The sequence below is a fragment of the Rhodnius prolixus genome, unplaced genomic scaffold (genome assembly GCF_049639745.1).
Source record: "Rhodnius prolixus isolate KJV_2025 unplaced genomic scaffold, Rpr scaffold_10, whole genome shotgun sequence".
Lineage (NCBI taxonomy): Eukaryota > Metazoa > Arthropoda > Insecta > Hemiptera > Reduviidae > Rhodnius > Rhodnius prolixus.
Genome location: NW_027411615.1, coordinates 14578161 through 14596390, shown reverse-complemented (window position 1 = coordinate 14596390; position 18230 = coordinate 14578161). Strand labels below are relative to the sequence as shown.

Genomic DNA, 18230 nt, shown 5'->3' with positions numbered 1-18230 from the left:
TCGACGATCAGCCACAGACGTTCTACGAACGTGGTATAATGAAGTTGGTGGAAAGATGGCAAGAAGTTATCAGTAAGAATGGTCAATGTATGTGTAATTGATTAAAATTTATTCTGTGTATCAAAAAAATTGTTATTTATTCCACCCTCAAAAACCGAACGAACTTATTTGCCAACCCTATATTATTTTGTTTTCACCTTTTAAAAGTATTATTCGAAAACAAAACAAAAAAGAAGCAGGAATATCAGGAAAAATAATGCATATTTATTTTTTTTTGTTTATGTTTCATTATCCAATCACAGTTCTACTTCGGATACAAAAATTTATTTCGAAGCTAAAAGTTGGAATTGGCAAACAAATTTATCACGAAGGACTGTATTATTGTCTATAAAACTGGATAATCTGAGCATTGATGGTGATTACAAAGTTGATCGACTGGCTTACGGTGACTCGCTGTCAACGACTACTGGAATATTCAGGTATGTGACATGTGCTCACCTGTCAGAAGTGGCAATCAATTAAAATACTTTTTTTCTTTTTTTTTTTTACTTATCTAGGCCATGTCATTGGCTGATGGATGATTTATTGGATTATTTTCATTTTTTATTTTGGTACCAGAAATATTGTTACTAGTTTTAATGGTATAATTATTATTTTAAAAAACAGATGTCAGGCACATTACATTGAAAATGTTCAAGTAAAATCGATTGAAATCTTTCTCTGTATTACTGAAATTAATCTTTAGATTAGTCCTCTGTGATTAGCACTCATTGAAGGAGCTTCAGGTCAATAAAGTAAATAAAAGAAATATGTATCGCCAAGGGAAGGGATTAGCTATGAGGTTAGCATACTGGACTCCCACGCGGAGGTCCCGGGTTCGAATCCAGCAGCTGACCCTTAGATTTTCTCTTCCTAGGAGCTTCTTACAGCTCTCTGTCCGGTGATGGACAGTGTTGTCTGTAACGAGAGAACACTGTCCGGAGGCCGGCAGTGCACTGGAAAAAGCTCCGGGCGCTAATAACCTCAGATGTTGATGCGCCAAAAAAAAAAAAAAAAAAATGTATCGCCAACTAATATGGACTACTTTTTAATTAATAGCAAGCCTGGCCCTTAAGATTTTGGTGCTCTAGGCAATTATTTGAAATTTTCTTTGTCATTTGAGGCATAATTAATTCTCAATAACATTTATACACTTAGTAAAACCAACCGAAAAGATATTTAGTAACATAAAATTTGGCACTAACTTAAAACGTCCTTTTACCAATACTTAAGAGGGTTTCTCTTTGAAGTTCCATTTCAAGATAAGATAATGATCTCATCATTTTTATAAGGAGTTAAGGAGGACCAAATTTCCAGCTCTCACAGAATTTCCTCGTAAAATTAGGCTTCTAGGCAATGTGTTAGTCCTTGGTTGCCTACAATAAAAGCTGGCCCAGAATAGTAGCGTTGTCTTCTAAATTTTGGCTACCCAAGACTATTCAGAAAATATGGTCTCAGACTTTCATTGTTTTCCCTTAGAACTGGCCAGTGTACTCGACACTGATACGTGTTGGATGACCATGTTCTCGATTTACCACGAAATGTAAAGAAGGCAATCAACTATATCTAACCTGTGCAGGTTTTTGTTTATGTAAATATTCGTGACGGTATAATGTTCTAAAACATGCTATGAGAATATGTACTCTGCCAAGAGAATGAGGTACGTCCTCATTAGGATTTCCCATTACTTTTATTCTTCGCTGCAATTCCTTCTCTATTTATTTTAATTAATAATTGTGCAGTAGAATAAGGAGAAAATTGATTGCTCTTCTAACGCTTCAAATTGCGCCAATTTGTACGCTTGTTCGGTCACGAAGAATTCGTTGAAGAACTGTGCAAAATACTTATTGTCCTTATAATCAATTAGAAGACAGCTACAATAATATTACAGTGCTGCAGTCTACAAGGAAAACTAGTTTGGCAATATGTTTTTTCTATTTGATCAAACTTCAAAAATGAGACCATGGTTTTACCATTATTGTTGGACTCATGTGAAATAACTAATAGTCTGAGAGTTATGTAGAATAAAGTTGTTTGAAACGACAGAAGTCTAAGTTCATAGCTGCTCTAGATGTTAATTATTATTTTTTTCTTGAAAACTGTTCCATTTAAAATGGCATATTTTAGCTGTGGCAAGTTCTAAGCCAAAGAAATTACTTGTTTAAAAAAATGTCTAAAGTTTGTGGATTATTTTCACCAAAAAATCACAAGATGCTTTTCCACCAAAACTTCAAGGTGAGTTGTGTTGCAGGTAATTTAATAGAATATAAATTTCACCCAACAGTGATTTTTGTTTTTGAATAATTTTCTTAAGAAACAAAACATATTCCCCCTTTTTTTTATACTTTCTTATAGTAGTAAGTGAAAATAGAAAATAGATGAACGGTTTTCACGCTGTGACATGAAAATTATGTGAAACTTGTGCCAGAACAAAACATCTAATTGTAAATAAAAGACTTTACATTAAAGAAAGAAGGAGAAAGAATAAGAAGAAAATCCTATTCTTTGACAATAATTCGAATAAGTTAAACGAAAAGTACAAAGCTGAGCGTCGCCCCAGCTTCCAAGCCAATGGGGATGTACCTAAAAATTTTACGTAGCTTACAGAGAAGACAGCAGGCAGAATAAATGAGTAATATTTCTATTCATGAGGAAATAATTGACTACAATTATTTTTTTAAAAAAAGTTCTTAGGTTCACGGTAAAAGCATTTGATTGGGTCCCTGTAATCGGTCTTCTGCCACCAGAGTGGTTCGTAGTAGTTGTGATCATTCGTAGTACGAGGGTCGTTTGAAAAGTCCGTGCAAAAATAAAAACTACTTAATTTTTTGGGGTAAACCTTTTTTATTTTTCAACATAGTCTCCTTTTAGGCTTATACACTTCGTCCAACGCTGCTCTAGTTTGTTGATCCCTTCCGAATAATAGGATTTGTCCAAGTCTGAAAAATAGCCATTCGTTTCTGCAATCACCTCCTCGTTTGAATAAAATCTTTTTCCCGCCAGCCATTTCTTCATATTGGGGAACAAATAGTAGTCCGAGGGAGCAAAGTCTGGAGAATAGGGGAGTTGTGAAACGAGTTGGAACCCTATTTCCATTAATTTTGCGACCACAACTGCTGAGGTGTTAGCTGGTGCGTTGTCGTGATGGAAAAGGACTTTTTTGTGGGCCAATCGTGGGCGTTTTTCTTGCAGCTCGGTTTTCAAACGGTCCAATAACGATGAATAATATGCACCTGTAATAGTTTTACCCTTTTCCATATAGTCGATGAGGATTATTCCTTGCGAATCCCAAAAGACAGTCGCCATAATCTTTCCGGCCGAAGGAACGGTCTTCGCCTTTTTTGGCGCAGATTCCCCCTTGGTAACCCATTGTTTAGATTGTTCTTTGGTCTTAGGAGTGTAGTGATGTATCCATGTTTCATCCACAGTGACGAAACCACGCTTAAAGTCCTGCGGATTCTTCTGGAACAGCTGCAAACCGTCCTTGCAACACTTCACACGATTTCGTTTTTGGTCAAGCGTGAGCAATCGCGGCACCCATCTTGCGGATAGCTTTGTCATGTCCAAATGTTGATGCAAAATATTATGTACCCGTTCATTCGAGATGCCCACAGCACTAGCAATCTCACGCACCTTCCACTCTTCTGTCATCCATCACCATATCATGGATTTTATCAATGATTTCTGGAGTAGTAACCTCAACAGGGCGTCCAGAACGTTCAGCGTCACTTGTGCCCATATGGCCACTCCGAAAATTTTGAAACCACTTATAAACTGTTCTAATCGAAGGTGCAGAGTCACCATAATGTTTATCAAGCTTCTCTTTAGTCTCCTGAGGCGTTTTGCCTTTCATAAAGTAGTGTTTAATCAATACACGAAATTCTTTTTCGTCCATTTTTTGAAAATCACTCGACTTACTCGATTCAAACGAATGCCAAACACAAAGAAATAGACCGATCTGGCTGAAACTTGGTGTGTGTTCTTCCAAGAGATGCTACTAACTAAACATAACCTCGATACGCGCCAGTAGTGCTATCTCTCTGTCTTTGCACGGACTTTTCAAACGACCCTCGTAAAGTGAACGTAATGTTTACCCAGTCAAGAGCTGCCAATATTTCTGAGGAAAGTGTTAAATCTAGCATTTAACAGGAATTTAACATCCTTACTAATAATATTATTGTTAAATCTTGCCATGATATCAGTTAGTTTATCATCGGATATGTACTGTTTTTCCCAGATATCATCGGAACCAATAATCTCAAACTGCTTTCGCAAATCAGTGGTCCAGTTAAAAGGGATGCTAGGGCTATCAATGTTGTCAAGCAATAAAGCATAACAAATATGTGGCAATCTATTTTCAAGCATGGCTAAAATTTTCTGCCATAAAATTCTTTGGTCGTAGAAAACTTGAATATTTGAATTATGTACGATATAATAATTGCACACGAGAGAACCGTTTTTTTCTTTTTGTAAATGGACAAGTTAACGAGTACAATTCTTGAAGCCGTTAAAATTGCACTGAAGGTGAAGGAGGGAAATTATACAATAAAAAAAAAAATTTTGTGTTATATGGTAAGCGTGTTACAATTTGGCCTTTTCCTCTCCAGAGATCTAAAGCTGAATAATCTATGTGAAAAGATAATTGGAGGCTTAGATCTGTACAGATCCCTGGAGTATTCTTTGTAATGAAATAAGGTTTTCTTTCTGCTTTATTTTTAACATCCTCAGACTAGTAGTTAAGGGAAGTATTGCAATCTCGTCAAAATTAAGGATGAGAATTCGAAATAAGAATTCAGAAATTGAAAAAATTTAAAAATTATTAAATCTCAAGTCAGAAGGAGTTTTGGTGCAATAAACAGAAAATTTAAATTCTGCGTTGCGAATGCTCAGACATAATTACATCTCTTATTGGCTGCAACTTCATATTTTTAGGCATTACTTTTTAATTATTTCTTCAATCTCAGCTTTAACTTTTCTCCATTTCTCTTAGAAAAATAATAATAATGTTAAGAACCAAACAAACTGTTCAGCCTCCTGCAAAATCCAAGTATTCAATCATTCTGATTTCTGTAACAGAGTATTATTCTTCCTTTTATAACCCCATTCTTCATAACAACTTCAATAAACAAAATATCAGAAACACAATAACGTTGCATTAAACATCTGTACATTCGTTCGGCTCTACTTCTATTTCTGAAGATGCTCCCCGTCACTAGCGCCGAGATTTCCTTTGGGAGATATCACTGTTGATTACATCCTGTTCAAGGGACTACCAATGCAGCAATTTTCTCTTATCTCCTTTTTCGCAGCTCATGTATGTTTTATTGTATTTAGTAGTTTGCAAAGATCTTAAATTTCTGACTTTTTTAATAATTCCGATCTGATAATTAAATTTCACTTTCTTTGTTTGGTGACATTATTTAGCAATATCAAATTTATATTATTTTTTCAATGGCTCAGTGTTTGAACGGATTAATACCTCCAATTCAAGATAATATGCTTAATGCTGTTGGTATAGAAAATAAATAACTTTAATAAATTTAAATAACTTTTTAGTCCTATCTTTAGGAAGTCATGAAATGTTTTTAACCTTCTAGTACTTTGAAAGAAAATGATTTTCTCCATCAACACCTTCAACTTTTGGGCTTGCTAATATATGCTTAAAAATGTTCTAACTTAATCTGCTTTCAATTAGAAGAATATCTTATCTTCAATTACATTTGTTTCGATTACTTTTATTCGTCTTCAAGAAATAAATATTACTTCATGATACTATTTATATTATTATTATTATATAATAAATATTATAATAGTGATATTATTATTATTATATAATAAATATTATAATAGTGATATTATTATTATTATTATTATATAATAAATATTATAATAGTGATATTATTATTATTATTATTATATAATAAATATTATAATAGTGATATTATTATTATTATTATTATATAATAAATATTTCATGATGGATGCCCAATTTGCTATTTAGTTGTAACGTTACAATAATTTTAAACAAAAAATATGTTTTTATTTTTTGTACTTCCATAAAGCTTACATTTATTTATTCAATCAATCCTGAGTAATTAATATTCTGCAAACTTCAAAGTTGTTTCCAACTACAGTTTCACTATAGGCAGATAGGGATAGGTAACCTACTTATCTGTAATTTTCTACTGTTAATATTTAATTATTGTTAATGTAAGTAATCTACCGCAAATCGAACCCAGTTTTATTCAAGTTTAGCTACTATACTACCTGCAACTATAACCAATAAACTTTCGTGGAAACTGGGAAACTTTTTATGAAACTTAAGGCCTATGTATATTATTTGCTTTAAACTATGGTTCTTTTCTCATGATCATTTAAAGAATTTTTTTAGCACCGTTTTAGATAAGGCATTGGACCAACGGAATTGAAGGAACACTCATAGCTAATGTTTCTTTTAAAATACTTATTCTGTGCAAAAATTATGTGCGTGTAGTATCAATGGGATTCTAAGAGAACCACCATTTCATTTGAACACCAAATGCTAATGATTTTATTACAAAAAAATCTAAAAACGTTTTAAAAGGGCTTGCAGTAATAATGAAGAAGAGTAAGAATATTTGAAAGCAATCTGTTGAGTTCGCATTTGTTTGTACTTTAGGAAAGTCACACGCTTTTTTTTTATTTTTAAAAAAAGTTGCAAAATCAAAAGGAAAACAAAAACAAAAAGCTAATTATATTTAACACTTTAAAACTTTTGTTTTTTAATATTTCTCCTGCGTTCTATATTCAGTCATCACAACAGTGATATTTGGTAGTATATTTTCGTTTCTACGATCGAAACAGCTACCATCGATATGATTCAGATAGAACTCTCACAAATGAAGTTATTTTAAAACAGTTGCTAATAATAAAAAATTATATAGAACAAAACACATCAATTCTATTTTAGTAGTGTTTACATCTGAGTGTAGCACTCAGGGCACTCAATGACAAATATCTGGTGGCTTTTAGAAGAGAATGACTGAATAAAATCTACTGTAATTTGATTAATATTTGGAACGAAATGCAATTTTTTCTTGAAAATGAATTCAAAACATCCATGTACCGAAATAATGAAAAAACAATTTAAAATAAATGAATAAATAGATGTCTGCAGTGGAATACTCAAATGACAATCTTTTATCAGAAGTTACATACTAAAATTTTTGTTCAACTATTAAACTCATTCAGTAATGGTGGCATTTTGCTCAATTAATTTTCATCAGATTTTGAAGTTAACAAACATAATTATTTGCTATTAATATGACAAAGACGGTGAAACCGCTTATTATAATATTAAAATGACTTTTTTTTTGAGGGAAGTTAAACCCATCTCTCCACCAGAACGTCCCTCTGAAGTATTTTCAAAGCTCAAATGTTTGATGTATTAGTTATAGATCAAATTGTAGGCAATGAACATAGTTTAAAGGTGGAAAAATGAGGTTACCAGCAAAAAAAAAGAAGCGGTTTTTGTAAAGAAGCCTAATTATTGGTCCCATTGTAGCACTATTTCGAAATATCAAATTCCATCTTGCTTTTTTTTCAAGTTATAAAACCCATACATACGCAGGCCAATTAGTCCGGACTTTGATGTCCTCCAAATGATTATTTGTGGAAAAAGAAAACTAAAATTTGCATGATTGCATTGTTTCTTCTTAAAAAGAATAAATTAAAAATCAAACAAATCAACTGCATCAATCAATTTCGTCAATTGGATAATTTAATGGATGCTTAACAACGTTGACTCGTTGCATGACTTATTTCTGTGTATAAAGTAATTTCTGTTATTTCTTTGTCTTTCAATTGCATTTTCCTATATGGTCTAGCTACTTATACATCAAGAGCCTTGGTATTCTTTTGGTTTTCCGGCCTAACATCAAAGACACTTACCTACAATTGCAATACATTTAGAATGCAGCACAAAGATAGTTTATGCGTACATCCGTTTGTACCAAGCTAAACTACCAAAGCAGACTAGCTAATCACCTACAAACCCATACTAATTCAGAATTACGCAATGTTCTATTAACAAATACTAACATTTAGGTAGCCAACCTAGGCCTTTGCGAAAAGGGAGGCTTTATCTACCTTTTTGGCTGTAATGCCTGAAGGCATTACATAACGCATTAATCTAATTTAAGGGAATCTTAGTAGATCTTGTACACATTACGGAGCATCAGGTTTTACGCATCAGTTCTCCTAATTCACATCTACTCTCTATTTGCAAAACTGTTTATTACTTAGACACATTATTACTCGTATTTGTATAATTATTCCAAAGGAATTTCAACAGTTTGAAGATTTACGCGATGCTTAATGATTTTTTAACTCAGTGCGTAACTTACTGATTTGTATATTTAAGATAACGTTATTTCTCATGTCTTTCTACAAGCATTAGAGTAATTAGGTCTTCGTTTTTTATGACTGTATCGTCTTAAGTCTACAGTATAATATTGGCGAGGACGCTTTGGAAAGAATGTTCTACCATGAATTATTAATTAATAATTTAAATATAAATTAATAACAGCCATAATGCATTGATTATTATCAATAATATGACAGGACTATAAGTAGATTGAGAGCTAATCATGCAATTAGTGGAAGCGTACGTGTTTACGTTGAATCGGAGAGAGAGAGCTTTACATCTCTTGTAGTATGAAGTGGAAGATTTCAAGAATATAATGATGATACGAGATGTTCATGGTATGCAAAGGGATTATTTGGCGTTTTGTACCAATACATGCAAGCTCCCTTACAGTACGAAGATATAGAATATTTCACTGACATTTGCGTGCTCAGAACTACGTACATTAGCACAAAGCAATAAATGTGAAATTATTTCAAGGCTTGGTTTTACTAATGAGAAAAACGTTCACGTATATCACGTTAATATGTTCAAGGGAAATAATTATTGGCTGTTTGAAAGCAAATGCCAGCGAATTATAGGTTAAAAAGTAGGAGATTATTACCATTTATTAGCGCAAGATGCTCGTCAGTCATTCTTTCATTTTCATGAGTCAAATGTTGATAGCTTTTTATCATTCTCACATCATCATTTTTTTTTCTAGGATAGACTAGTATTTGCATGACTAACATAAATAGTCAGCAATTATTATAACTCAGGTGTAGTACAGAACAGTTAATTGGGGTACAGACAAAGCAGACAGTGATGCTGTACGTTCTAAAGCTTAACTCAAGGGAAGTTGTTAGTAAGGGCGTAGAGGTTTAAGGAGGCAATTTATTCTACCCAAAGATTGTAATACAGGGGGAAAATTCAAGACTAATTGGTGATTTTTCTTAAGACTAATAGATTATAGTGAGGAGAGCTGGTATAGAATTCTTACACAAGATGTTTGTTGAACTTTTTCACCTTACTGTACAATTGATATAGCATTTTTTTGTTAATTCCCTCTTCTCCAAGCTTGTTTTTACTACTTCTTCTTCTTCTTTTTTCTTTGAAAGAGCTGAAAGTGTTTTAAACAGCTTGGGTTAACCTTACAAAGAAAGCCTTTCCAGCCTAGAATATCATTTCATAACCACACCAATCACATACGTACAGTGTAATTAATTCGATAGGTACAATGGATTAGGCAATCTATATCTTTCCAGCCCACTCTTTCAGTCAGATTAACCCTCAATGTTGCACTGATAAAATGTGCAAGTGGAATGAATTAGAGATACGCCATGGTTGCTGAATAGAGCTCACAGAAATAAGTACTTACGTCGAAAATTTAAATTTTGGAGTTAGGTCCTCTGGTTCCGGCATAGCTCAACCTGTAAACCATTTACAGCACATTCTCCACCTTAAAAAAAACAAACAAACGAAACAAATTAAATCAAAAAACAAATTAGTTTAGCTTATTAACTTAATGTGTAAACTTAAGGAATAATTTTCTGCTTATTTCATGATCAAAATCAAAATAGAAATTCGTCTAAAATTCGATAGAATTATCTAAATTTCTTGATAAAAACTAAAGTTACACGAGTAGCAAAAATTAAAAATCACGTTTAACTGAATTCACATAAATCCTAGCACAGTAACTATCCGAAAGGAAAACATAACCTTTTGCGTATATTCAAGTTGAATACTTGCTAGAGAGTGATTTTTTAAATATAATCATTAACAGAAACAAAAATCAATGAAAGATATGTAATTTTATTGAGATTTGTTAAAGATAGCTGTAAAACTGAAAGCTGCATGATCCAGCGCCATTAAGTCAAGATATGAATGTACGGTGTTCATTAAATTTTCTGACAATACTTACACATTGTTTTTATCAGATAATATCCAATAGTGGTCAAGAAACATCTTTTTAATTAAATGACAACATACTCTTTATAAACATTTAAAATAAAATTGGGTTATAAAATGTAGGAATTTTATGATGTTCCGAACAAAATACATGTCTTCATTTTTATGTGAAATCAGAAGATTGCAGGCTAAAGCAATATAACATTTACTACCCACTTTTTACAAGAAAACCCTGTAAAAGTGACGTAAAGAAAATATGACATCCGACTAGGGATTATTTTAAAGTAACTTGATTTTCCTGAAGATAAGGTGATAGTTCTAAAAATGTAATACATAGTTATTTTCAGTTTATATTATATAGATTGGTTTAAAGACTAATTTAAGATAAATTTATGAAGTACAGCTTATAGAAAGAAGCTTAAAGGTGTGTGCTACTTGGTAAAACTAGACGATTAATAACCTATTGATCTCAGTATCCTGTAAAATAGTTGATATGTGCAGCTATGTGGGTTTAACGCAACCGTAGGCAACCTTCAATTCGCTCCCACAACATTCATTCAACTCTTTAATTTATTGCAGTTTACAGGCGACTAAGCTCTTAGGCAACCACAATCCAGGGGGCCACAATTCCTCAGTATTATCTCTGAGTGGGAGCCCATCTTGAGCCTTCGCTGGTGCAGATCTTGGTGGTTGTAGCAAAGATGAGTAAAACAGATTTCCTATAGTAGGCCCCACTAAAACTATTCTAACCAATCCATTTGTAAAGTGCCATTTAGGGAACTTTCCACCATACCTTTAATATCCATTTATTTTGTAATGTCTGTTTACTAATAATAAGATTAATAATAATTCGAGGAATTGCCTACAACAGACAATTTAGCCTAATAGAATATTTATTGACAGGTTACAACTCCTACTAATGGAGAAGTTTGCTCCACCATTTGGTAATTTGTATCTCAGTACATTTGGATCAAAGCCACTTTCAAATTCCTAAGCACTATAATCACAACTTAAGGAGAAAGCTCTCAATATTTTGGACAGAAGAAGGAGATACTCGAAAAGTATCTAACAACAAAATGAAACAGGCTATCAAGAAAAAGATTTTCAACTAATCGGTCCTAATATGTTTTACTTCCACTAACAAGACTTCATAAGACATCTGGGCTCCTTTTGGCATTGGAAGGACTTCAGCGAGTTGACCAACAGCATTTTACTATCTTTAGAAACAGTCTATGTTTTTTTACTATGAAAAATGATCGAAAATTAGAGATCAAAAGTGGTAAACAATGAACTTAGAAGACAACTTTCTCTTTATTCTAATGTACTAAACTACATACTTCTGTAATTATCATCCCCTCTCCATTAAAATAATTTATTACTTCGATTAATGCAAAGCGAACTATAGAAAATAATAAGCCTTATTCCCACTGATGGTGCAGTTTGGTCTGCAGTTTACATCCTCCGTAAAAGTCACTAATAACAATCAATAACTTAAAGAAATAGATTAATTCGGAATTGGAACTTTGTAAAGATAAGAAATTTAGTAATGAAGATTTAATAGACCTTGTGCCTTTCAAATTTTAAAGGAGACTGATCCTTTCTTCCTTACACGTAAAAGGCTCTGCTTGCCTAGATACTCCAATAGCAAAAGTAGAGCAACCATTCCAATTCCGAAGAAACATAAAATAGAGTTATAAATTAGAGATAAGCTCTAAAGTAGTGGTTAAACGAAATGGCTACTATAAGTAAACACAGTGTTAACTTACAGTTTCACAACTTACTAATACTTTATTCAAATAAAGTTTGGATGTTTGCCATGAACGTAAGAACTTTTTTCTTCACTATTTCTATAAATATTATCAATCTTTTCCTTATCAATGCGTTTCTATTCTGTTTCTTGTGGGCTGCCCTCTGTAACTTGGCTACGCACATTCATCTTCATATTTGGTTAAAATCTAAAGAAATAAAAGTTCTGTAATCTCTGCTTCAACTAGAAGTTAAATTTACCTGTTTTCGATAAAAGTATTTGAAATACTAGGTAACTAATATAAAAGATTTGTAACTAAACTAATTTAATTTAGTGTAATATTTTAATTATATAATAAATTCTAAATTTTGTTGCATGTCCTAAAACTCAGTAATAATAAACTTTGGTGCAAAATACACACAAGTGTAAAACCAACATTAGGTCAAAGTTGAAGAAAGTTCCAATCTACGGAATGATCAGGAGAGCAGTGGAGATACTTAGTACTGGAATACTTATTTATACTGATATATACATTTATATATATAATTATTTACTTTATACATTTATACTGATTTCTCCACATGATTATTGGTATATCATCATAATTTTTAATAATTCAAAACATTATATGCACCGCGGTCTCCAGACATTGTTTACCAAGACATTATTGTCGAACATCGTAAGATGCTCCTGAGAAGAGAAAATCTAAGCTAGTTAATTCCCTTATTTCAATAATATTTGACCATTTATATCTAAATGATTTTAAATACATCACTCATCTTGAACAATTCAATTTCACTAAAATAATGTCATCATTCGTTAATGGTAATTTTTTTTCAAAGAGGTCATCAAAGCATCACCTGATATCTGATCATCAGTTGGACGTAAAATCCACCAGGAAGAATACACATTACTTTATTCACTGTCTTTCATCAAAATAAATAAATATGTTCTTTCTAGATCCACCATTACTGATTTGCATTGTGATGGAGTGGCTGCTTTGGAAACAGGAACTCAAAGTTTTACTCTGGATTGGTTACATCTTTTTTGCAATCTCTCAGATTCTGCTATAAAAACTGAGGTGAAGTCTTAGAATTTTTCAAGTTTTTTAATTTGTCTTACCCACGCGGAGGTCCCGGGTTCGAATCCAGCAGCTGACCCTTAGATTTTCTCTTCCTAGGAGCTTCTTACAGCTCACTGTCCGGTGATGGACAGTGTTGTCTGTAACGAGAGAACACTGTCCGGAGGCCGGCAGTGCACTGGAAAAAGCTCCGGGCGCTAATGACCTCAGCTGTTGATGCGCAAAAAAAAAAAAAAAAAAAAAAAAAAAAAAAAAAAAAAAAATTTGTCTTACATTACTAATATTAAGATAAAAACACGTTTAAAAATGCGATTCTATGTAAGCGAAATTCTTACTTGTCTACTGCAGTTTAAATTTTCTTGAACAAACAGTAATAAATGCAATAATAAAATTGAATATAAGTCGAATAATGCAACACAATAAATAGCCATTATAAATAGATTCAGCAACTGATTCATCTTCAATAATGAGAACAACTGGTGTCGGCATCGCGCAGAAAAATATTTGACCTTATTAGCAAACCCTAATCACTAAATAACTCCTCTTGCCAATACGCATATTTTAGGGCACGGCCTCTCCACTTTGGCGCAAAATAATAATTTTTTGATGAAGGAGGCGCCGGATTTCTGAAGAAATGGCATGAGAGTAGTTAAAGCAAATCCTCTTTACAATGAGGCCATCTTTCAACTAAAAATATTTAGTGAATATTTGACTTTTTGACCTAACAATGTTAGTGAAATCTGAATATTCTTTGCAAGTTTTTCTACTTTTTCTAAAGATCTCTTTGTTTAAAGTAAAATAATTGATTAAATATAAAATGAATTTGTCTAATACTACTAACTGTAATAGAACTTGGGTAAGTACTCATTGGATACAGTTTCAAGCTCCAGTAACTCTATTCACAGTGTCAACACAATGAGTAAGCATTATTTCACAACAGTTGGCGACATGAATTGTATTCTTTACGTCCTTAAGAAATTTTGTTTGTATTTATCATAGTTGCTACAGCAAAATTATACCTTAGCTCTATTTGCGCAAAAATTTATTTAGTAATTTAATAGTGTTCTATTAACTATAAAAATTAATAAGTCTATTATTGTCTTATTAATCATTATTTTTGAAATTTAGGTAGAAAGCTTAAATCTTAAAGGTAATGTAATTTTATATTGGGTAATGAAATATGCCCATCGAAACGTTTAAAAATTAAATAAAAACTTTTTTCAAGGCTAACAGTCAACCCACCAGAGTTCAATTATTTATAATCTCACATCATCTTTTTCCAGTAGCATCTTGCTAGCTTGTAACTACAGTAGGGTGCTCTACCGCTAACCAGGCCGTACTTTATAGCAAACTCAATAACCTCTATCTAGTTGTACTGCTCAAGATATTAGGTGGCCTGACAAGCACGGGGTACCCTTCAAGTATTTTATCGATGTACTTGTCAGTACTATACACCTGTAGGCAAACATCTTATTGAACGAGGGTCGTTTGAAAAGTCCGTGCAAAGTCAGAGAGATAGCACTACTGGCGCGTATCGAGGTTATGTTTAGTTAGTAGCATCTCTTGGAAGAACACACACCAAGTTTCAGCCAGATCGGTCTATTTCTTTGTGTTTGGCATTCGTTTGAATCGAGGAAGTCGAGTGATTTTCAAGAAATGGACGAAAAAGAATTTCGTGTGTTGATTAAACATTACTTTATGAAAGGCAAAACGCCTCAGGAGACTAAAGAGAAGCTTGATAAACATTATGGTGACTCTGCACCTTCGATTAGAACAGTTTATAAGTGTTTTCAAAATTTTCAGAGTGGCCATATGGGCACAAGTGACGCTGAACGTTCTGGACGCCCTGTTGAGGTTACTACTCCAGAAATCATTGATAAAATCCATGATATGGTGATGGATGACAGAAGAGTGAAGGTGCGTGAGATTGCTAGTGCTGTGGGCATCTCGAATGAACGGGTACATAATCAACATTTGGACATGACAAAGCTATCCGCAAGATGGGTGCCGTGATTGCTCACGCTTGACCAAAAACGAAATCGTGTGAAGTGTTGCAAGGACGGTTTGCAGCTGTTCCAGAAGAATCCGCAGGACTTTAAGCGTCGTTTCGTCACTGTGGATGAAACATGGATACATCACTACACTCCTGAGACCAAAGAACAATCTAAAAAATGGGTCACCAAGGGGGAATCTGCGCCAAAAAAGGCGAAGACCGTTCCTTCGGCCGGAAAGATTATGGCGACTGCCTTTTGGGATTCGCAAGGAATAATCCTCATCGACTATCTGTAAAAGGGTAAAACTATTACAGGTGCATATTATTCATCGTTATTGGACCGTTTGAAAACCGAGCTGCAAGAAAAACGCCCACGATTGGCCCACAAAAAAGTCCTTTTCCATCACGACAACGCACCAGCTCACACCTCAGCAGTTGTGGTCGCAAAATTAATGGAAATAGGGTTCCAACTCGTTTCACATCCCCCCTATCCTCCAGACTTGGCTCCCTCGGACTACTATTTGTTCCCCAATATGAAGAAATGGCTGGCGGGAAAAAGATTTTATTCAAACGAGGAGGTGATTGCAGAAACGAATGGCTAATTTTCAGACTTGGACAAATCCTATTATTCGGAAGGGATCAACAAACTAGAGCAGCGATGGACGAAGTGTATAAGCCTAAAAGGAGACTATGTTGAAAAATAAAAAAGGTTTACCCCAAAAAATTAAGTAGTTTTTATTTTCGCACGGACTTTTCAAACGACCCTCGTATGTATTTTTAGCAGTTACGGTATGACCAGATCCAGTTAAGAGACCATTATATCTTTCGTCTCAAGATTCTAAGTTCATCCATATGCAAGAGTCATGGCAACTGTAAGGGACTAGAAATCAGCATAATATCTATCGTGCAACTATTTTGTTGTACCTAATCGTCACATTTGACTTCACCATCGATCACCTTTCACAAGAAGACCAGCTCAAATTAAGAGGAATAAAGTCACTCGTATTATACTTATAAACATGGTTCTCTAGGCGCAATCCTGAAAATAAATCATTTGTTCTTCCCTTTTCAACCCTTCCACATAGTATAGACCTGTACACCCTGACGCCCCAAATCACGAGGAAGGGAAATCCACTTTTCAAGTGGTGCACCTGAAAAAGTCTTCTGGGCCTGGGACAAGGATGTTCAAAGCATTTATTTCGTTTACTGGCTTCTTAATGATCTCACTGGAGTATGTAAGTAGAGATACCACTCTGATGGAACCTCTAACTCAGAAAGAGCTTAATGTTCTTAGGGTCAATCCTTGCAGTCTCAGATATAACTCCTGGCCCTCTCCAAGGAGTCAATCGACGGTGTAACATACTCAAGTTAAATAGCCGGAATTGCCCATGCTTTCAAGGCACTGAGCTTGTAGTTGTCTGTTCCAAGAGGTGATCTTACCCTGACTGGGCTCTGCTTCATTGAAAAAACTTCAAACATATTTCAAGGCAGCAGGGTGAGAGAGTCCATTAAATAAATTTTAAAAAGGTAAAAAAAAAGTAAAGTAAATTAATGCTTATTTTTCAGGGGTACGACCAACTACCAAGTTAGGTATAGTGGACGGCGAAGACTAACAAACATACTTTACTAAAGGGAGTAGCGGAATAAGAGGGGTCTGGCGGCCCCCACCGGTTTTGAAACAATCGACCCAAAAACTTTGGAGGAGACCGAAAAAAATTTTTTTGAAATTTTTTCCGACCCTCTCCAACCCCACAAAAACCCGTAAACGAGAAAAATGTGTTTTTTGATATTTTAATTTTTTTCGAGCGTTCTAATCCTTTTAAAGCGGTTCCAACGCAACTAAAAATTTATTTTGGATGTGTATATGTTCCCTGAATTTTTTCGGTTTTTACTGTACAGTTAAATGAAGTGAAACATAGCTTTGAATCCAAAAAAATCGTTGAAAATCGTGATTTTTTAAAAACAAGTCTTCGGCATTTTGGGCTGACTCGATGGAAAATGACGGCCTAACTATGGTTGAAAGATACACTCTTACTCTACAAAATGGCGCAATTGAAACTCAATTTGGTTGCTTGTTGTCTGCGATAACTCAATTTGAGTAAAACGCGAATTTAAAAGGTATGCGATTTTGGCCTATAAAATAAGTCACAATTTAATTAAACAAAAAAAGCACCAAAAATAATGTTCGTATAAAGGTATTCTAAATCGCTGATCAAGAATTTGATGTCAAAACCATGTTTCGACATTTGACAGCTGTTAAAAATGCTGTCCACAAAAAACGAAGGGACTAAATTAAATTACAATTGAGAAATCAATAATTGTTGTTGAATAATCTACTTGTGGCTTGTTGATGGTAGATTCGAATCCGAGGAATTGGATTTGAAAACTTCCAAATGATGAAAGGTGCATAAAATGCGACCTACTGTTGCGATACGGCACCGGGCAAAAAAAAGTCATTACTTCAGAAGAAGAAGCCAACTTGTTTTCGGTTGAACTGGACAAAGAAGTGGATGTAGGAAACGTTCTGTGCGGAAAATGTCGTCGTTCAACTCGTCTAGTCAGTGCGGATCCGAATTTACCATCAACAAGCCACAGTCATCACGAAACTTTTCCGCAAGATCGTGATCGTGTGGAACGACAATTATCAGAACTCTCAAACTTGTCAGCATCAGGATCTTCAAACCATTGACATCAGACGATGTATCAGACTTTCCCGAAATGGCAGAAAAAGATTTGAAGATCCTTTTTACAGGTTCATCATTCATTCATCATTTGGAAGTTTTCGTTTTTTTGGTGGCATCTCTGTTTTAGCGAAAAAAAATTTCAAAAAATTAACATCGACAAAATCAAACTAAAAAAATGTGATATGACGTTTTATCAACATATACTTTTATCATCAAATTCAAGATTATAATTATGTACCTCAATGAATTGAAAATAAAAACAATTATCCGTGCATTTAAAAAAAATTGAAAAAAAAATGAATTCTTCGTTTTTTGTGGACAGCATTTTTAACAGCTGTCAATTGTCGAAACATGGTTTTGACATCAAATTCTTGATCAGCGATTTAGAATACCTT

At 33.8% G+C, this 18230-nt stretch overlaps 2 protein-coding genes across 6 annotated transcripts in view; one reads left to right on the top strand and one right to left on the bottom strand.

The window, feature by feature from the left end:
• The window catches only part of LOC141457118 (uncharacterized), a 55894-nt gene that overhangs the window by 21948 nt on the left and 15716 nt on the right, over positions 1–18230 (top strand). For all 4 annotated transcript variants that reach the window (XM_074133654.1, XM_074133653.1, XM_074133656.1 and 1 more), the window contains exons 4-5: positions 303–479; positions 13038–13158. In XM_074133654.1, coding sequence (XP_073989755.1) covers positions 303–479; positions 13038–13158 — 298 coding nt within the window. The remainder of the gene's footprint in view (positions 1–302; positions 480–13037; positions 13159–18230) is intronic.
• Positions 1–18230, bottom strand: part of LOC141457119 (tachykinin-like peptides receptor 99D) — a 470553-nt gene that overhangs the window by 445944 nt on the left and 6379 nt on the right. Inside the window, exons 1-2 of one of the 2 annotated variants that reach the window (XM_074133659.1) lie at positions 12097–12571; positions 9801–9881 (exon numbers count right to left, since the gene is read on the bottom strand). The gene's annotated coding sequence lies outside the window, so the exon portion shown is untranslated. Of the gene's footprint in view, positions 1–9800; positions 9882–12096; positions 12572–18230 lie in introns of those variants that run through there. The other variant, XM_074133658.1, reaches the window with a different exon arrangement.